We start from the raw sequence: 13217 nt of genomic DNA, 5'->3' as shown, positions 1-13217 counted from the left end.
CTCCTATTTTCTTTATAACAACAATCCCGTAAAGTGGGTTGGGCTGAGAAAGTGACTAGCAGCTAGCCCAAAGTCACCTACCTAGTTTTCATGGCAAAGGTGGAACTTGAACTCACTCGCACTTTCTAGCCTGGTGCCTTAACTACTAGGCCAAATTGGTTCTCTAGTTCTTAATATGATATTGATCATAAAGTATTTGGAGCACACTACATATTGAAATATGGCCTATGTGTGAACATTCTAAGCAGAAAAAAATCCTGGACTTTTTTCTGTCTTCAGTGAAAGGTAAACAATCTTGCACAGTTTTGACTTCTGTTAAACACAAGAAGTGTATAACATTGATCAAAACTGCATATACTAACAGTACAAAATATTTATAAATATGTAGAATGCTTTTGTTAGATTATCAGGTTTTGATAGTGGATTGTATCAAAGTGCTACTGCCATTAAAAAAGAAGGCAATGATTAACGAAGATACTAGCAACTTCAGAATGAAAAACTAGCAAAAATATTGTTTTACCTATCTCTATTAGCAGGTAATATTTCTGAAACCGGAAAGTTAAATTTGGATCCAAATAGATTATAAATAAGTACATTTAAATCACAGCATTTCTCAGAATTGTTCATTCTAGTTTCTGGGAATTGCACTTGAACTTTAGATGAAAGATTTGCACATTCCTTTTATTTTTAATAATATTTTTTTTATCTTTCTACTTGTAACAAATATTCAACTAACCAACTGGTATTTTCCTTTTATCTGGATTCCTCTCTCCCCTCTTTTTCAATGGCCTGTGTTATATATTTATCTAGTGTAATGACTGACATAGTACATATAGTTTCACATTTGAGTTAAGAACAAACATCTACCAGTCCTAGGCATTTTACAGTTCCTGGGACACATTTGGTCCTTTGACTGTCCTTATCCAATCTACATGAGGTCAATCAGAACTTAGAAATCAAATATAATTAAGTGTATGCCATGCATGCAATGCAGTACAGCTGCGTTGCTTTTATTTTGAGGGTGCCTTTTTTTGTAATTTACGTGTGTGTGTATGTACTTTCACAGCCTTATTGGTTATATCCTCTACAATAGCACCAGTTTCTCATGTGGGCCCTTGGGAAAATTAATTGCTCTAGATTTAGTAACTTTTAGTTATCAGCTTCTCTGTATTCTATTGACCATGATTTAAACCATCCCAGAAAGCTTTATTTCTTCATAAATTCGATCTTCGGAGAATTATTTCACTGTTCATCCATTATTGTTTATAAAAAACAGATCAAGTTATTACACTTGTTTCTTTTCTTTTAATTCCAAAACTTCACTAAGATGAGAACAAAACCCTAAATTATATTAACTCAAACATTACCACCATACTCAAATTAGGGAAATCTACATTAAAGTTGAGAGCAAGTTTGGTATAATGATTAATAGCTTTAAACTGGAAACAAGGCTACTATGATTTCTAGTTTTGCCTTGGGAGAATGCACCAGCGTGGTGACCTTGGGCCAGAAATTCTCTCTCAGCCTTAGGAAGGCAGTGGCAAGGCACTTCCAAAAATGTTGCCAGGAAAACTACCTGGACTCACCATGTAGGCACCAACAGAAAAAAAAAGAGTTAATTAAGAAACAGAAAAAGTAAATCAGAGCAAGATTGGAAAAACAGAGAAATCAAAGGAACCAACATTAGCCCCTGACTATTAGAACAGACTATAACGTAATATGATCAAACTTTGTGTTACTTAAAAGTCTAATAATTACCTGTGTTAATATATAACTTCTTTGAGCTTCTTCATTAACCACCAAGCTGGCATTGATGTAATCATTGTCAGAATTCTGTAATATTACACGACTGTGATCATCTTGAAAAAATATCAGAAAAACATTAAATTTCATATTATTAGCAATGCTATCAGTTAAGAAATTGTATTTTGAGATTGACCAATTGACCAACAAATTGCTTCCATCTAGTGCAGGGGTCCCCAACCACTGGTCCCTGGACCGGTACTGGTCCGTGGAACAATTTCTACCGGGCCGCCGGTTTGCTGGGCGCCGCCATCTTGTTTTGATGAAAAATGCTTCTGGTGAGCTTTTCCGGGTAGAAAGCGGCGTTTGGGTGCTGAAAGAATCCTCGCGCCTTAGTTTCATCAAGAGGGGGTGCGACTTCGAACAAAACTAAGGCGCGAGGATTCTTTTAGCACGCATGGCAAGGCGAGCCGAGTGACCGTCCCGAAGCCCATCGACACAGGTACAAAGGAGGAGTTGAAGGTGGCGGGGAGAAGCGGGTGACGGCTGGCTGGCCGGTTGCTCGGCTCGCCTTGCCATGCGTGCTGATGGCGGTACTGGGCCGCAGATGATTTTGTGATGCCGGTACCGGGCCGCGGTACAAAAAAGGTTGGGGACCACTGATCTAGTGAATATTTTATTCTCTTTTAAGTCTATCTGAAAAGGAAAAAAAAAGACAACACTTCCTAGAGCATAATACTGTAGGGGCAATAGGGAGAATGGAGCAGATCCCAATTTATTTTATAACACATAATTTGCAGCATTCATTTAATAAAATTAAATATTCTAATGTGAAAATTGAAATGATTGTACATTAAATATCTCCCTTTCATAGTAGTTCTCGAAAGAAATGAAAGCAATTTTAAAGCAACAAAATACTATAATACAGAAACTCTAGAGCAGGGCTGTTAAACTCCCAGTCCACCGGCTGGATGAGTTATGCGCTGGCCACGGCCACACCTGGTTTAGCAAAGGGAAAAATGTCCTGATAGGTCATATGATGTCTCCATGACGTGAGTTTGACACCCGTGCTCTAGAGTAATCTCCAAATGAAGCAGCAGCACAATGCCTCTGTTGCGGTTCTCAGAAGCAAGAAAAATTTTAAGTGGCATGATTATTAAATTGCTTAAAATTTCTCTAAGGGCTATCAATAAGTATGCTTCACTGTCTCCAATAAACACAAATTCGTCTCAAGATCTTTAGATATATCTAAATAAAGCATCACATTCTGTGTTACTTTTATAAATCCCCAGGCCTCCAGAAACTCAAGATAGTTGCTACATAGTTGCTGTGTGGATACAACATACCACAACCTTGGGTTAGCTAGCCATATTTTAGTCCATTGTTTGACTATTGTGAACTTAATGTTTCACACATACCCAGAAAATCTGACCGAGTATCCTATTGTTAAGTTATTCAAGGATAGCATGACATGAGAATACTGCCTACATAATTTTTAACCTACCCGTTATGATAGGTTAACACATAATTACAAAATTAATTGAGTGAACTGAGTGAAAATCTGGATTTCACCTTTTTAAATTTTACTCCACTTGGTAAATTTAAAAGGCAGAATCCATTAGCATTTATATTACCCTTCCAGTAAATATTTCAATTTATAATTTGATTAATTTTAGTAATTATTTAAGCTGTCCAGCTTATAACTTTCATTAACATTTAAAGAGATTTTGGTTTGTATAAAGCTGCCCCGTGATTTTGGCATATGTACATTCTGAAACAGAAAATTTTAAGCTCACAAATCACATTTATAGTAATAGCATAATCTCAGGTCTTCTTTCTCGTTAACTGATCATCTTTATGTTTCTCACAAATGTCAGAAGAAAATGTCATGCTGATAAACATTTTTATCTACCTATATACAAAGTTATTTTTTTAATCAGTTCAGAGTGATAAATTTGGCATTCCAGTGATATGAAAAAGCAAATTCCAGTAACTGAAGAATTAGGTCCAAGTTCCAAAGAATTATTTGCAAGTCTAGAATAACTATAGCATAAATTATTATTTTTTCTTTGTTTCTTAATCTGTGACAGAGACAAAATCTGCCTTAAAATATACTATGACTTAGCTCATAACATGTTCAAAATGAATCAAGAAATATTAAGTTCTATGCTCAGACTGTGCATAGTTCTTTTAAAAGTAAAATCATTTCATTTGGATTTCAAGCTCAGAACCATGAACGGACACTATGATTACAAATTGTAAGAGTTAAGAGGATGTATAAATATAAAATAAATATGATATATAGTTCAAAATACAGAACCAAGAACATAACCCTAGTATTCATATCACTGGTTTAGGTCTTAATCTGATTTTATATAGTTTTGTGTCAGCATTTATACTTCACAATATAGAAATATGCTTAAAAGGTCACTTTTGAGTGTTTTAGATAACTACTTTATCAAGTATGTCAAAGACACTGCCTTTTCCTTGACTGCAGACAGTAGACATAAACAGAAATTTTAGCACTATGTTAAAAATATATGCACAGAAACTATTGAAAACATGTTATGTCTAGTTAGTGAAATCAATAAAGAATCTATTACAGTGAGGTTATATCTTCAGAATACATTAAAATAATATTCAAACTTTAAATAGTACTTCCTTCAACTTCAACTGTTTCAAACTGAATGATTAAGTTTCTTGTTTAGTATCTCAATTTATTGGAACTCAGTTCAATGTTTCCACTGAATAGAAACCAAAGCTTTTGTAACTACTAGATAACATTTGCCAACAGGAAAAACTTAAGACCTTGTTATAGTAAATCACAGATACTGGTACTAATGTTCTCGGAAATATGATGTCAGCAAGTATAGTTTTAACCAATGAATCACCAAGAAGTTCCTGTTTGATTCCATATAATACAGAATTGCTTCATTTCTATGTTTTGTTCTACCAGTGCCAATGACTAAGATTTCTCTATATCTTGTCAGTCTTCAGTTCTACATGCACAAAACCCCATACAGATAATGAAGAGATACCAACACAACTACCCAGTGAAAGGGCCCTTTCTCTTTAAAAGAGTGTTTTTTTTTCAACAGTTCCTGTCAAACATTCAAGAATTTTTGTCTCTCTCATACAGAAAACTGATCTTTTTCAGAAGGTGTATTCCTGTTAAAGTTTGGAACCCCTTTTGTTTAGGAAATGATTGAACAACAAAAAAAAAAAACCTGATTCAGGAACTCCTTAATGTTCTGACCAATAGCTAACACTTCAGCCAGGTGATTATGGGAAATTTGATGTACTGATTTGACTACTACTGATCCATAACATTTTGTGTGTGTGTGTGTGTGTGTGTGTGTCTGTGATGACTTTATCTAACTTTTAAATAATCAAATGCAGAAAGAGTTATGCTTTCAGGAGTTATCTCAAAGAGAATAGATCCAATCCTTTGTCTCAGTGGAATCACCTCAAATTTATGTCACCTACAATCCTCATTTAGAAACTAAATAATATAACAGCAAATGTCTACAGTATTAAAGTATATATATATATATCTCGTGAGAATCCAAAAAGGGACATAGTAACATGGAACAGAAAAATGGTCAGATTACCAAAGAAAAATATTTGCAAGTAACTTCGAATTGTTAGAAATTGTGTCAAGAATGCTAAAACTGACGTTGTCCTTGTCTTCAAACTGAGAAGTGAGTGACTCGGGGGAACTACAGATCAGTCAGCCTGATACTGATACCAGAAAAGATTTTAGAGCATTTCATAAAAGAATCAACCCATAAGCAGCTATAAAGCAATACAATAATTACCAGAAGTCACCATGATGAGACTTATTTTACAGCCACAGTTGGGCCCAAAATTACTGTTAAGTGAGACATTTGTTAAGTGTGTTCTGCCCCATTTTATGACCTTTCTTGCCTTATTAAGTGAATCACTGCAGTTGTTAAGTTAGTAACCTGGTTGTTAAGTGAATCTGGCTTCCCGATTGATTTTGCTTGTCAGAAGGTGGCAAAAGGGATCATATCATTTTGGGACAAAGTAATGGTCAGAAATACGAACCAGTTGCTAAGCATCTGAATTTTGACCACATAATCATGGGGATGCTGCAATGGTTGCAACTGTGAAAAATGGTCATAAGTCATTTTTTCAGTGCCACTGTAGCTTTGAACAGTCCCTAAATGAACTGTTATAAGTCGAGGACTACCTGTATTCCAAAGCAATCTAAAAAGCAAGCCTGTTGTGTGTGGGCTGGGAATAAAATACATTGCTAGCTCAAAAATCATCTCCCAGTTTTTTCTTCAAAATTGAAAGAGATATTAAGTGGTTAGGGGTAAATCCTGAATCTTGTTATTGTTCAACATTTTGTGAGTCAATATTCCTTAAATTTGCAGATAAAAATGCAGATAAATTTGAGAAGAACAGAATTCAAAATTAATGTATTAAGGGAAAAGGACTGACAACACACAAATGGACTGAAATGTAGGAGAGACAAATAACTGTTAGGAAAAAGTAAGGGCAGTTCATAAGTGAAACCAAATACCTAGAGACCTGGCCTCCTGCTGAATGCATTTATATAGAGACTGAACAATTATCTGTTGGGGATTGCATGGAACAAGAAGTTGGACTCGGGGGCCCAAATAACTCCTTCTGTCTTTTGATTCTATGTAAACATTTGCATTTATCTCTTCTAATACCTCTATATCACTCAGAGTGGCCAATAGTTTAAAAAGGTAAGACAGTAATTCAAAATGAAATTGAAAATACTTCAAAATGAGAGTGATAAAGCCCAAGTAAAATATTGGAAAAGTCTTGTACTTCCCAAGCTTCTACTTGTTCAATTCTTTAAAATTAGTTAATTTGATTCTATTCAAACATCATTACGTTAATAAATACAAAACACACAGAAAATAGAATCAAATATACTTATCACAACACAGTTCTGACAGTTTGTTCCAAAGAAGATGCTAAGAAATGAAGGAGACAGAGAATGTACCCTATCTCTTATTTCAATACTCTTTAGGCAAGTTTAGGTACTGTTAATTGTATATAAAAGATATACACAAAAAGTTACAAAGATATGGTAAAATCACTCAAATAACTGGAGGAATAATCTTGGAATTATTTGAAAAATTTATAAAATTATCTTAGATTCCATGATATGATCACAGACTGCTGCTACAGCCTCTTTGTTGAGCCTGGTCAGTTTCAGGACAGAATACTGCTTAGAAATCTTATGTACAGTTCCACACTTGAGTTCCACAGAGATAAAATGAAAATCTTTAAGGGGGAAAAAATCCCACAAGTCTTTATTTTTTATTATTTACTGGGGCCACATTACTAGCTGTCCAGGGCCATATGTGGCCCACGGACCTCAGGTGACATGCATGGATTATAAATGAACTCTTACTTACATGGGCTAACATCTCTGTATCTGTTCCGATTCCGGTTTTCTGCATACTTTGCCACTTTATGAGGATGATCACTGGATTGATGCCGTATATCCTTGAAAAAATAGCAATAGTTAACAAATTTTAATTGTGTTAAAAACATTTTTTTTGTAAAAACAAAATTAAACAGACCAGTCATTCTTTAAAAAATACACCCCCCCCCACACACATATATTTGATGAAGTTGTTTCATCTTTCATAGATTGAAAACTCAAGAACAAGAGTGGAGAACTGATCATGTGTGACATTAATGAGCTCTAAAGTTTCCCTAGATATGAAACTTTTATACTTTCCTGCATGTATTCATTAGAATTGTGACTTTTTGGGGGTAGTTTACAGTTGCTGATTCATGGTATCATATCAAAAACCTCACCAATATAAGCTTTTGTAGAAGACACATTTGTACCTTAGAAATGAACATAAGTTTTGAACAAGTTATTAAAAATTAAAAAAAAAATCAGAATATCACAGTACTTAATATTTCTGTTAAGCTACCACCAAAGGCAGATTAAAAAATTAGCTCAATTTATTAATAACTGAAACATAGAAGTATGAAATAGAAAAATCCTTGTGAAGAACAAAATGACATTAAAATTGCGCATTACAGGATAAGAAAAAGGCCTTGAATTTATGAGTTCATACCTACTCCTTTTTATACTACACAGAAATTCAGTCTTTTGGTCTATGTTTAAAAAAAACCCTTCTATCCCATTCACCTGAATATGGCAGAAGTTAAAAGACATGGATAAAATTAAGGTAACACTAGTAACTCAACCTGAGATCATACACTGACTACTCCTGTAGATCACAGGGGCTCTTGTCAGTATAGGTAGTCCTCAACTTATTATCACAATTGAGCCCAACATTTCTATTGCTAAGTGAATCATTTATTACATGAATTTTGCTCCATTTATAACCTTTCTTCCCACAGTTGTTAAGTGAATCACTGCAGTGATAGTTAGTAACACAGTTAAGTGAATCTGACTTCTCCATTGACTTTGCTTGTTAAGAATGTCACAAAAGCGGATCATAGGACCCCAGGACATTGCAACTGTCATAAATACAAGTCATTTATAAAGGACCTGAATTATGATCACATGACCATGGGGACGCTGCAACGGTGTTAAGTGTGAAAAAATGATAAGTTACTTTTTTCAATGCCATTGTAAGATTGAATGGTCTCTAAATGAACTGTTGTAAGTTGAGGACGATCTGTATAATGTTACTTTGGTTAATCAATTCATTAGCTTTACATAGAAGATCCATAAATTAAGCACGCTGAGAGCCACAACACACGCATCCAAAACTAATCAATCATATTTCAACTGAGTAAATTTTGGGCAAATGTATATTTTCTTATAACTATCACTGTCAACACATCAACCATCCATATGTAGAAACATAAGAGTGCTTAATATAGTTATATTCTGAATGGGAGAAGTCCTTCTACAGACTAGAGTTGTTCTGTTTTTTCAAGTCCAAGAATTGGACAAATCCCTACAGTTATGCAAATTTTTGTTTAAGTGGTTTGCTATTGCCTCATTCTTAGGGTTCCAACTTCAAAACCATGCTTAGCTTCTAAGAAGGTGATAAATTCAAATAGCTATAATACACATTATTAAAATGGAATAAAATAATTTTATGTCTAATTATAATCTACCTCAAGTCCCCAATCTAATTGTTAATTCAGTTATACACATTCAGTTTAACTGAATTATTTAACTCAGTTATACACATTCAGTTTAACTAATTATTGACCATTATAATCACTATTTTGCCAGGGAGGGATTTTCCTGCATAAGAAATCGTTTTCATCACTTCTTCTACTCATATGCTAAATTTCTTAACATAACATTCAATAATCTAGTTAAGTAAAATTCCTAACACAAGATTTCATGAAACCCAACTAAAAAGCACTTTGCTTATTTACCAGTGAAAAATAGCTAATTTCAAATAAGACTGCTAAATTACTTAAAATCATATTATATTGAGTATACAAACAGGCAGGATTGCGTGCATGGCAGTCACATTTTTATTATGCTTGCACAATTGTGGTATTTCACAAATTGCAAAATGCAGCCATTTTATGAACATTTTTTTACCAACTCAGCTGCTGTAAGACATTTGGTTATAGCTTAAAAAATGTTGTCCTTCAAGTACTAGCACTGAGGTTTATCTACAAAATTGAATCAAATTTCAGTTTGAAGTTTCAGTTCCTATCAGTCTATGGCTCAGCACCTGGTGAGGTAAAGCCTTGGGGAGGAGCAAAGCATAGCAGTAAAAGTTTATCACATTAATTGAGAAACTAGAAAGTTACACAATGGAAGGGTAAACTATATTTTTACTGTATTAAAAAGGTGCCAGTAAACTTCAGCATAAAAGTTTACTGTATGCCCAAGTCAATTAAAAATTTCTTGATTAGGGCATTAAATAATTCAAATGACATCCACTTGATTCTCCTAATGGTTAGTTGAAACAGAGTATTTCCTAGAATCTTTTGCTATTTTATATATAAAACTCAGATTGAATTATGATAAGTCACCATTAGTACTATTTCTGCTGGTGTTCACTTTAATATTACCATCGAACAAGTTACCTGTCACAGTTCAGACTGGAAGATACCAATTAATCTTTTCTGATTTGTATTTGCAATCTTCCAACAGAGATAGGTAATACTCAGTTGTCAGATTTATAACTTCACAACTTCCACCTAGCATACCCATCTGCCACAAACTATAATCCAGAGTAACTAGTACCTAACACATTGTCAATTCTGCTCCTACAAGACTCTTAAAGAACATTGAAAATTTTTCTACTTGACGAAAGCGTACCTTCAATACTAGTACTTTTTTCCTCCAATTATGTGTGCAATATAAGCAATGAGATTAAAAAGTGGTTATTCAACCAAAACTTGAATACTTACAAAATATGGATAATTATCATATGTAAGAGCAACCACAATGAATACTCTTTAAGATACCAAGAAACATATTTATAGATATACAGTACAGATGTCTCTCTGGAAATGTTTAGGCAACTACCGTGTTTATCCAACAATACGGCCTCCACCAATAGGAAGGCCCAGCATGATTTCTAGGCATCAGGTGAAATTAAGCCCCGCCCCCAAAATTTAGGCCTATTCAAACCATGCTTTTCCCCGCCATTTCTCACATTTTTTGTTAGAACTACACGAGGTGAAGAGAAATGGGCGGGGGGGGGGGTTGGGAAGAAAACTTGCCTTTAGGAGTGCCCTGCAGGTAGCCTAGGCTAGAATACTCCGATAGCCAATAGAAGCTCCCTGAAGGCAGAGTCCCCAGCCGCTTCAGGGCATGGCGTGGCTACCTGTGCCCCCTCGCCTTTAGGGCAGTCTCTTTTGGGTGATGGAAGCTCCCCAAATGCAGTCACCAGCTACTTCAATCGGCCGGTAGAAGCGGCCTCACAGCGAGGGGAGTTTGTGTGTGCCTCGCCTCACCCCGAAGTGGCTGGGAACTCTGCCTTCAAGGGAGCTTCGATCGGCTGCTAGAAGTGGCCTCGGGGCGAGTGCACACACACACTCCCCTCGCCACAAGGCTGCTTCTATCGGCAGATGAAAGCTCCCTTGAAGGCAGAGTCCCCAGCCGCTTCAGGGTGAGGCGTGGCTGCCCATGTCCCCTCGCCTTTAGGCAGTCTCTTTCGGGCAATGGAAACTCCCCAAATGCAGTCACCAGCCACTTCGATCGGCCAATAGAAGAGGCCTCAGGGCGAGCACGCACACACACTCCCTTCGCTGCGAGGCCGCTTCTATCGGCAGACGAAAGCTCCCTTGAAGGCAGAGTCCCCAGCCGCTTCAGGGCGAGGCGTGGCTTCCCATGTCCCCTTGCCTTTAGGCAGTCTTTTTCGAGCGATGGAAGATCCTCATATGCAGTCACCAGCCACTTCGAGGGGAGTGTGTATGTGCGCTCGCCCGAGGCCGCTTCTACCGGCCGATCAAAGTGGCTGGTGACTGCATTTGGGGAGCTTCCATCGCCCGAGACTGCCTAAAAGAGAGGGGACACGGGCAGCCATGCCACGCCCTGAAGCAGCTGGGGACTCTGCCTTTGGGGAGCTTTCGTTGGCCGATAGAAGCGGCTTCGCGGCGAGGTACGTGCGTATGGGCCGCTCTAGTTGGGGGAGGAAATTAAGTCACCCCCGAAAAGACCGCCTACCCGTTTTTTCAGGGGTCCAAAAAAAAAAAGGCCCGGCCTTATTTTGTGAGAAACACAGTATTCAATTGTAAATATATATTTTTTTAATATTATTTCACCAGTTCTTTCCTATTCAGCTTTTGGGAGATATCCTTGTCCTTAGCCTTGTACAGACATGAAGATTCAATGTTTGTATGCTTAACATTTAGGGGCATGGCATTCTGCACAACCTCTTTCCCAAAGTTCTATGAAAAGAGGAAGTTCTTTATTCCTTTTTTAAAAAAATGACTTTAGTGCAGTTAAATCTATTTAACTGTTAAATCTAACAACTCTAGTATCAACCAATTATTCTTGTGGGGACATAAAGCCTATTATTAGTATTAAATAGGCATCAATATTGACTACATGACCCTAAGAAGATACTGTAATGCCTGGTTTCATAATCATAATCCTACTTCGGTGATAAGTCTGTCTGTCATACAAGTTTAGGAAAGTTATTTCGACATTTAGCTACTCTTGTTTCCATTCAATAGGATCTAATTGAAATCTACAAGGAAATACATACATATGCTGTTTTTGAACACCCTAATGTTATAACAAGCAACTTTACAGCAAGGTGTTTTCCATTTCAAACATTCCATGCTAACTCTAACAATCCTTTCCCATAAACCAGAATTAAGGCTGACCAAAGCATCTGGAAAGCTATCAAGAGAGTTTTGTTCTAATCTAGGTATCTCAACACTGAGCACAAAACACTTATGACAATCACATCACACTACAATCATTTGCAACTGCCCTCAAGGGCAATAATAACCTTTTCTTAGATGGCCCATTCCCTGTTAAAATACAGGCAGTCCTCGGCTTTCAATTCATTTAGTGACCCATTCAAAGTTACAACAGCACTGAAAAAAGTAACTTATGACCATTTTTCATATTTATGACCATTGCCTCATCCCCTGGTCACGCGATTTACATTTAGATGCTTGACAACTGGTTCATATTTATGACGGTTGCAGTGTCCTGGGGTCAGTCACTCGATCATCTTTTGAGACCTTAACGACCACGTGCCTAATTTTTAACAATTGCAGCGATTCACTTAACAAATGTGGCAAGAAAAGTCGTAAAACGGGAGGGGGAAAAAATTTATCGCTTAGCAACATACATTCTGGGCTCCGTTGTGGTCGTAAGTCGAGGACTACCTGTATTCGGTTCAGGAGCCCAAGAAGCTGGTATCCAGGGAGTCCAGCAAGACAACCACGTGGGAACAAACCAGCGGGAGCAGCTCAGCCACGGGCTTTGGCAAACTTCCTCGCCGCCTGAAGCCTTTGCCTCTCTCTCCCCGCCCTTGCCCGCCGCTTAAACGGGCGACGGAAGGCGCGTCGTTCAGAAGCCTGTCGCCCGCTTTCCCTTTCGGCCCGCAGCGCTTCTCGCTTCTCCCCGCGGCCCCCTCCTGAAATTCACGACATGCGCACTCCTCTCCCCGAGCCTCTGCAGGTTGCCTGAGAATGCCCGGCGGGGCCCGGCGGTTTCTTGTCCTCTTCCGCTTGAAGCGGCCCCGGGGGGCTCCTAAACTTTCCCACCCCCGCCCGCGGCCCCACCCTCACTCACCAAGTAGCGGGGCTGCCAGTCGTTAGCATCGTCGACCTCCTGGAACTCCTGCTCTAGCGTGGCGATGACGGACATAATGGCGGCGGTAGCCAGGAGGGTGGAGGAGAGCCGCTGGCAAACGGCAACTTCATCACCTACCTCCCGCTGCTGACAGGGCGAGGACAGCGAGCCCGCCCCCTCCGCCGCTCGCGTTACCTTCAACCAGCTTCCTCACCGCGCACGCACTCAGCGGGGCTCCTCTGGAGCG

General features: G+C 37.9%; 1 protein-coding gene across 3 annotated transcripts in view; it reads right to left on the bottom strand.

The window, feature by feature from the left end:
- PTPN2 (protein tyrosine phosphatase non-receptor type 2) overlaps positions 1-13211 on the bottom strand; it is a 21603-nt gene extending 8392 nt beyond the window's left edge. For all 3 annotated transcript variants that reach the window (XM_026699425.2, XM_026699426.2, XM_087931041.1), the window contains exons 1-3: positions 12971-13211; positions 7164-7254; positions 1759-1859 (exon numbers count right to left, since the gene is read on the bottom strand). In XM_026699425.2, the coding sequence (XP_026555210.1) occupies positions 1759-1859; positions 7164-7254; positions 12971-13045 (267 nt within the window). In that variant the 5' untranslated portion in view covers positions 13046-13211. The remainder of the gene's footprint in view (positions 1-1758; positions 1860-7163; positions 7255-12970) is intronic.
- Between the last annotated feature and the right edge of the window lie 6 nt (positions 13212-13217).

Source organism: Pseudonaja textilis, chromosome 3 (genome assembly GCF_049901715.1).
Source record: "Pseudonaja textilis isolate UNSWEBS1 chromosome 3, rPseTex1.2, whole genome shotgun sequence".
NCBI classification, from domain to species: domain Eukaryota; kingdom Metazoa; phylum Chordata; class Lepidosauria; order Squamata; family Elapidae; genus Pseudonaja; species Pseudonaja textilis.
Note: the sequence above shows the minus strand (reverse complement) of the source record. Positions and strands in the feature narration are given on the sequence as shown.